The 8,514-nt window shown below is 41.9% G+C and overlaps 2 protein-coding genes across 2 annotated transcripts; one reads left to right on the forward strand and one right to left on the reverse strand.

The window, feature by feature from the left end:
* Positions 1-32: 32 nt before the first annotated feature.
* Positions 33-2,325, forward strand: TXNDC17 (thioredoxin domain containing 17). The gene is made up of 4 exons (XM_062592698.1): positions 33-228; positions 942-1,023; positions 1,320-1,395; positions 2,039-2,325. Exons 1-4 carry the CDS (start codon positions 87-89, stop codon positions 2,105-2,107), a joined length of 369 nt encoding a protein of 122 aa, XP_062448682.1. The 5' UTR covers positions 33-86; the 3' UTR covers positions 2,108-2,325.
* A 426-nt stretch (positions 2,326-2,751) lies between these two features.
* Positions 2,752-7,594, reverse strand: MED31 (mediator complex subunit 31). The gene is made up of 4 exons (XM_062592697.1): positions 7,465-7,594; positions 5,626-5,703; positions 4,879-4,975; positions 2,752-4,230 (listed from the first exon to the last, which is right to left on the reverse strand). The coding sequence occupies exons 1-4, from the start codon at positions 7,472-7,474 to the stop codon at positions 4,038-4,040; spliced, it is 378 nt and encodes a 125-aa protein (XP_062448681.1). The 5' UTR covers positions 7,475-7,594; the 3' UTR covers positions 2,752-4,037.
* Positions 7,595-8,514: the final 920 nt, after the last annotated feature.

Here is an 8,514-nt window from a genome sequence, read left to right on the forward strand (position 1 = left end):
CGCCGGGAAGTGGCGGGCGGGGCTACGGCAGCCGGCGCGGGCGGGCAGCAGCGGCGGCGGGCGAGCGGGCGGTGGCGGCACGCGCCATGGGCTGGGAGGAGAAAGAGGCGCGCGGGTACGGCGAGTTCGCGGAGACGGCGCAGAGCTGCCACGGGCGGCCCATCTTCGCGCTCTTCTGCGGCGACAAGGATGCCGCGGGCCGCAGCTGGTGCCCGGACTGCGTGACGGGTGAGCCCCGGCCCCCAGGGCCCCGCTCCGCTGCTGCCGCCGCAGCGGCACACTGCGGCGGCAGCAGCCCCACCTCCGCCGCGAGCCGCGGGGCCTCATTCGGGCTTCGGCCGTCGTCGCCGAGCGCATGAATCCCAGGGGCGATCGGGCTGATGTGACTGGGAGCTGACGCTAGCGAAGCTGCTGCTTCTATGCTGCTCTGTTTCACCAACCACATCCCACCGATAGCCCGTAATGCAATATGCTGCTCAGCAAAGGCTAACATTTCCATCTGGCTCCGCAAACAATTAGATGTGAATCTCGTGATTAGTTAATTCACCACTGCTTTATACATCAAGGGGTAGCAGTGACTTAGCGTCTGGCAGTGGAACGTGACGTTAACTTGGTGGCTCCTCCCAATACATCACTGAACTTTGCTGCATCATATATGGCCAATTACATAGGGCAACAGCTTATTCCTGCTCAGATGGGAGAGAACTCTTGTTCTCTCACATAAAGACAGCCAACAACAGTTACTGTGGTTACTTGTAGAAAGTGGTCTTTGCTCAAAGGCCGGTCCCTTTAACACCAATGGTAAGTTCTGCAAAGCTTCCTGGACCTCTGCCTGAGGCAGAACATCAGCACTAGCAACCTTGTTTGTCCAAACAGATCCATGTGATTCTGTAGCACAGTAAAAGTATTAACTACTAACTGATTAATAAATTACTCTCTAGCTGAACCCATTGTGAGGAACGAACTTCATAACATGCCTGATGGGTCTGTATTCATCTACTGCCTAGTAGGAGACAGAGCCTAGTAAGTAAAAATGTTTTAATGTCAATGGCTGATGTAACTGTTATTCTTGGACTGGTGGTGAACTAATCTGTTGAAACTACTGACCAAACTCCCCTTTTCTGTAAGGAATGAATCATTTTGTGACTTTTGAGGGGTACACCATCCCTTAATGCAAACTCTCTGTATATTTGGGCTGAGAACTGGGTTAGGAAGATGGGGGGGGGTGAGGCCCTTTGAATCATCCTTGTGAAAGAATTTTAACAAGCGGACTTCGAAGTGTATCTGTATAAGCTGTTATTCACCTTCTTTCTGAACAGCTGGAAAGATCCCAACAACGAATTCAGAAAGAATCTGAAACTAACAGGAGTGCCTACACTGCTTAAATATGGAACAGTAAGTGATTTATTACATATTTTGGGTCTACGTGCATTTGAGTGAGAAACTGGTAGGAGCTTGCGGCTACAAATTTGTATTGGCCATCCATGTTGTCTTATGCCCTCTTACTTAAAAAGAAGAGACAATTACGAACATCTCTTCTGCCCTCCCCCCCCCACTTCCTAGCTCAAAGAGACAACTGATCTGTTTTCTGTAGAATTTTCTGTGTAATAAACATGTAGTATAATAGTAGTTGAAGGAGGAGAGAAAATTCTTAGTAACATCTTGTTGGCTTCCTGACTTGCAGCTCCTCCAGCTTTAGAAAATCCAAAAGTTGAATTATGGGAGTGAAACAGTATTAGCGCAGTACACTTCTAACTCCCACAAATTCTCCTGCTTTTTAGTTGAAGACACTAAACCTGTCACACCACATTTTAACTTGTACAAGTTAATTAAAGTGGTAGTTACTTTCTAAGTAATGACTCAGAACAGAAAACGCTCAGGCATTTTTCAGTTACACCTCACTGCTTGCTTCCCTCAACTCCCACTTGCTATATATGAAAATAATTGCTGAAGCAAGGCTAATGTTATCATATACAAATAGCTCTAGTCTTGAACTGGATTTTGAATTGCCACTAAAATGTCTTAACTTTTCTTTCAGCCTCAGAAGCTGGTTGAAGAAGAATGTTTTAAGGCAGAGCTTGTGCGTATGTTGTTTACTGAAGATTAAATCTTCCAGTAGTCAATCATTTAGTAAGATACTCATCTCAATTTGCTCTGTCCTTTCTAGCGATTTTTATGTTTTCAGACTAACATTGGTTAATTACAACTTCTCACTAGTCAGAATAAGTGTCATAAATTCTAGGTCCAAACCTTCCACTAAAATCTCAAACTGCAAAATTGTATCTTGCCTTTCTTGTTGAAATAAACTTGTATTTGCAACAAACAGTCTCTTTTCAAAGGAACTCATTATGAAACACTTCATTTATACTTTCTTCTTTCCCTCAACAGTGCAAAGCTAAAGTAGATACTCTGTTAAAGTACAAGCAACTATTCTTTTAAATAGTTAAGGAAATCTACTAATGCTAGTGGAGGTGCTAGTGTAGCATATGCATATTGACACAAATCATTATTGCATTCTTTCAACCAAAAGGAATGTAAGCAGAGGGAAGGCATGTACTACCATTTTGTACAAGAATGGAGGCCAAACTACAGTTACTAGAAAACAAAGTGAAGGCAAACTCATTTAGTGTCCCTAAATCAATTTCCTACCAGATCAGCAGCAACTGTTCTATGTTCAGCCTAGAGTTACTGAAGAATATGACCGACTTACTATTAAAAGTGTAGCTGAGCAATTATTTGGGAAGAACAGGAGAAAGAGAAGAATCTGTTTATTCTTCCTAAAGCAGACTTTACATAGCTACTAAAGGCATTAAGACAGATTTTCAACACCTAAGATAGACTAAACACATAAGCCATTAACTAAGTATGGTGACCTGAAGGTTAACAGTCTTGGTATTACTGGTCACACACTGAAATTTAATGGTTACAGTAGCTGCTCTTAGAATAATATAAAATATAGCACGAAGGGGTATTATCTGAATATATCTAGAAAAGAAAAAATAGTCCTAGAAAGGTAGAGCAAATTGTCTAAACTTTAAATGCAGAATATTCAAGTTATACTGTATTTTTAACTTAGTTCAATAAACTGTATTTTTAACTGACAAGTCACATTATGTAAAAGTCCCTAAAGCCTAGAAGTTCTGCTACTTCTTGATGCTACATTTTATTCTTCATTACACAAAACTAAACTCATTTGAATGCAATCTGAAAGCAAGAAAAATAAATCCCTGTCATTGCTAAGATCCATGTATCTTAAGAAGGAAAAAAATTGCTTAGAAGCATCTAGTATTTCACTAGCAGAAAGTAAAACGTGTATTCCATTAAAATACACTGACTTTAATGAAATAAATACAGCTACAGCCTCTCTCTCTACATTGTTTAGTATTTCCCTAATATCTGTTTGCAAGGTTTATATGACTGAACTCTGCTCCAGTCCTGCAGTCCTTGTGTCTTCACACTTTGATTTCTGTCTCTAAAATATACTATAAGCAAAACTCTGCAAGACTCATTGCAACAATGATTACCAGGTAAACAGAAATGGCAAGTTATACCTCAGCTGTTTCAAGGCAAACATCCACATTGTAGATTTTGTGTATCTTCACTTTAACTTTGCTCATCTTGCAGTTGTAAAAAGCAGTACACAAGGGGGTTCTTAGCAACACCTTGAGACATGCCTCTTAAAACCAGACTTTTAAACTATGCTTTTTTCATTAGATACTTAAATGGCAGTGCCCTAAAAAACCCTACATTTTATTTTCAAGAGCAACAAAGACATGTAATAACACTCTTTTGAGATTGTTCATGCTACAGAATAAATTACAGAAGTATGAAGTTGTTAGTCTTACATCTTTAAAACATTGGTACAAGTTACAAGAAAAAAAGCCTAGTGACTTTATAAATCAGGAAGACCTTAGCAATAGAAATAATGAGGCAAAATTATATATTTTATGTACACACAGCCAAACCTACCAAGAGTCCTCTGTTGTAAGTACTTGAAGTGATACAAAGTACAACCTTGTCACTCTGGAGAACGTTTTTCATTTTACTGAGGTGTTGTTCTGTTGCTGCTGCTCTGCCAGTGCTTGCTGGAGGCGCATTCTTTTCCGTGAATAGTGTTGCCAGTGAAGAATCTGTTGCTCATCAATAAATTTAGCACACTGAGCATTTACCAGTTCTTTGCGGAAATGTTCATATTGGAGCAGCTCTAACATATGCAGACACTGAGGATACCTGCATTAAAAATAAAACCTTTTATTAAAGCATCTGTTTACAAGGTACACTAAGCCTGGTTTCTCTGAAAATTTTGCAGCCCATTATTTGCATTTTTCATGTACATGCTTTACTCAAGTATCAACCCATTTAAAACTACAATATTCCAGATGTTAATACATACCTTAATAACTTCAGTTTTATGCTAGGAAACAAGGAGTCCAAAAACATATATGCTTGCATAGGGTAATTTTTCTAATAATTGGATTTGATTAAAATATCTACTGTTTTCCCAAAATGTGAAGGAGAGCTGTAAGACTAAGAAAAATGAAAACTTCAGACTGCAAAAATCGCTCTCAAAATATGGCTACTGTGCCTAACTGAAGCAGTTTTGTACCACCATGTTCAATATTGATATTTTAAACAAATGATAAACTGCAGATATAGTTTGTAACAGGAAGATTCACTGTTCAACTGATGAAAGACAAGTTATATCATTTTGTCTATTCCTGTTACAGCTGGACTGTTGGAAATAGCAAAACACAGTGGGGAAGGCAGAAGCAGGGTTGCAGGCAGAAATCAAATACTGATACACTGCTACACAGCATGTAACAAAAGGTGAATATCATACCATTAAAATTTAGAATACTAAGTAATTTTAACACTTACTTTAGGTATTTTGCATATTCAGGTTCCTTCCAATAAAGTAAATATTTAAGATAATTCACAAAAGCTTTATCTTTGAAGTAGCCTCTCTGCGCAAGGACTGAAATAAGATGACAAATAAGGAACTGTCAGTTACAGATGCAGAAAGAAAAGTCTGCCAAACTTGAAGAATATATATTCAAAAACTATACAAAGGAACACTTGAGTCAGAACTTTAAGATTACAATCCAATTTTGATCAATTCAAGATGAAATAAATACACAGGGAGAAAATGTATATTTTTGTCAGCACTGTAAACAAAATAAGCTAGTCTCATCTCCTTTATGGTATGTGTCTTTTATACAGCAACAAAGAACAGCATTTTAGAACAGAAAATTTTTAACTGTAGCATCAAAATTGGCAGGTAAATTCAAGGGAAATAAGTACAGTATCTGAAACTATTATTAACACTTATAAAATGCTGGTTTTAGATAAAAATAATTTCAAGATAACAGTATTCATTTATTACAGGCTTTAGCTTCTTATTCTCTTTAATTAAATACATATAGATGTATTTAATTTTATTTCAACAAATAAAACATTTTGCATTTAAAACCCCCCACCTGTTATAAATCTGGACAAACAGAAGTATTTACAGACTACCTTTATCCTGTGAAAGTTCTATTTGCTTTTCCCTTTTTAGCATTACCAAAAGTAATTAAGACCGATATTCATTTCTCAGGATACTGACATTTACTTCGAAGTACTTACAGTTAAGGTAATTTGGATTAGCTAGACATTGAACAAATTCCAACTCCAGCTGGAACCGCAGTCGATTTCCTGTATCATCTGATATAGATGAGAAAAATAGTAAGAACTGAACTCATACAATAGATCTGAAAGTCAATTTCTCAGTTTGAACAGTATATAGACAGTATGTTTAAAAAGGAATAGACAAAGCAGTAACTCCCCATAATCAACATGGATTCATTTAGCAAAAGGTTCTTCATTACATGAATCAGTGTTGGGCCTGCATTAATAAATTTGGTGGTTACAGCAAAGCAAGATGCAAGAAATGGAGGAAAACACAATGACACTTGTTTAAAGTGAAGGAACAGGAAAGAGCAAGGAGCCTGGGATGTTTTTACAGGGAAAATTTAAGAAGGTGAGAAGAGGGAACTTCAAATAACCCACTGATCCTAGTTTTACATAACTGTAGAAGTAGTGCAAGGCAACTTTTTTGCAGAAAGATGATGTCTTCATACGGTACATGAGTGAACATAGCAATGTTCTCACACTGCGATATACACCAGGCCCTACTGGTGACTCCCAAGGCATTGATGCTGAGTCCAGTATCATTTAACATCTTCATTTGTGACCTTGATGATGGGACACAGCAAGTTTGCTGACAACACAAAATTGGGAGTGGTGGCTGACACATCAGGTGTCTGTGCCACCATTCAGCAGGACCTCAACAGGCTGGAGAAATGGGCCAACAGGAATCTCATGAAGTTCAAATGGAAATGCAAAATCTTGCACCTGGGGAGAAATAATCCCTTGCATCAGTACAGGCTGAGAGTCATCTGGCTGGAAAGCAACTCTGCAGAGACCTGGACAACAAGTTGACTACGAGCCAGCAATGTACGCTTGCAACAATGGTGGCCAAGAGCATCCCGGGCTGCATTACGGGGAGCATTGCTAGCAGCTGGTGGAGGTGATCCTTCACCTCTGCTCCACACTGGTGAGGCCACATCAGGAGTGCTGTGTCCAGTTCTGGGCTCCGCCGTATGAAAGAGTCATGGACATACTGGAGCAAGTCCAGCAAAGGGATACTAATGGATTGAAGTGTTATTGGTATGATACTTATAAAATTTATGAAATAAAAATTATATGAAATTGATTTGCTAAAAGCTAAGAGCGTTTCCATACTACAGAGGAATGCCTAAGTTCTTATAAAAAATAAGAAACTTGAATAGAGAATGTGACACTGGTGCAAGTCAAGAACATAGAAAAAGAAAAGCCGAGTGAAAAGAATTCATAGATCTCAAGTATAATGAGCAAATAGCAAACCTATCCTGACTAAAGGGCTCTCAGTTCTCTGTAGCCTGCTGTCACCACTAGAGACCACTCATTCACAGGCCTGTAAGAATGATCTTCAGTTCCCAGCTGAAAACATCAACGAACTTTAACATCAGGCTATACATGTTCGTAAAGCAGCTGAATCTAAACACACTTCTCTTTCTAAAAAGTTATCCGAGCATAGGGCCCAGAGCCAGAGGAAGGTGAGAACCAGTGCTTTCTACAGAAAGATCAGGGCCAGGGGACGAGCCAGGCTGAAGGACGTGCGGTCCCAGACTTGCAGCTCCAAGTCTTGAGCCAAGAGAAATGTCAAAAATGAGGCCGGTCGGCACCCGCGGAAAAGGCGGCAAAGCCGCGCGCCGCGGGGGCGCCCAGGGAAAGCGGCGCCGGTCCGAGGCGCGGGGCTCAGCACCGCCCGGCCCCAGCTCGCCCTGCGGGAGCGGCCTCCCCGGGCCGCACCCGCCGGCGCCCCTGGCCGCGCGGCCCCGCGCCGCGAGCGCCTCGCGCGCAGCGGCCACCGCTCGCCCTCACCTGTCTCCATGGCGGCGCCTCGCGAAGCGCAGCAAGCCGGCGCAAGATGGCGACCACCACACCCCGCGCGCCCGGACGGAAAGCCAACGGCCAGCGGCACCAAGGCAAGACGGGAAGGCGGCCGCGGTCCCCGGGCAACAGCGGCGGAGGCGGGGCCTCGGAGCGCGGGGCGGGGCGGGGCGGGGCTCGGCTCGGCTCCTAGCTCGCGGAAGACACGACAGCAGGCTAACGTCGTAGTTAGGCGCGTTGCTAGGGGAGAGGGTGGCTGGTTTGGCGCCATTTTCCTGTGGTGAAAGAGTGTAGCAAGCGGCGTTTGTCATTCGCAGTCTCAAACATACGATGATAGGGCTCCTACTTCAGCGTTGTATGTTTACGTACTTATATCACATCCCTTGGAAAAATGATGGATCATTTTAATTATTTGTTTTCTAGTTATGAAGAAAGTACACGGTGCACAGCTGGAGTACTTGTCTCATAATCATACCACACAGAAGAGCCCAGATAACATTGACAGGAACTTGAATTTTAAGTGTGGTACGCTTCCCTTCCTCACTGTGAGGGGGCACCCCTCCTGCGCTTGGGGCAGCATAATGACATGCATCTGGAGGCTTCGCTATCCACAGGCGAACCAGGGCTGATGGCAGTCCTGAGAAACCTCTCCTTCAAACTGCTTGGCCAGCCTGTGCTATCCTGCAGCCCAGTTCATTTTATATAGTGGCAGAGACTGTGAAAATCAAAGTACAGGCTCCAGGGTGTCTTTCCAACAGTCAAAGGTCAGTTTTATATCAATCCCTTGAGAACAAAGCAAACTGATCTCTGGAACCTTTACTGGCCACCTTTGTGTACCAGTCACCAAAAATTCGCAAGCTTTTACTTTCTGGAAAAACAAGTCATGTATGAAATGTTAGTTCCATTGTGGTCTAGTATAGGCGTAAATGTATCATCCTTCTGTCTGAATTTTCTAGGCTTGTTTTTTTTGGGGAAAAATGTATTTCTTCTAACAGTAATATGGCTGTTATCCAAATATAACAAATCAGCCATGTGACCTAT

The sequence above is a fragment of the Rhea pennata genome, chromosome 20, assembly GCF_028389875.1.
Source record: "Rhea pennata isolate bPtePen1 chromosome 20, bPtePen1.pri, whole genome shotgun sequence".
NCBI lineage: Eukaryota > Metazoa > Chordata > Aves > Rheiformes > Rheidae > Rhea > Rhea pennata.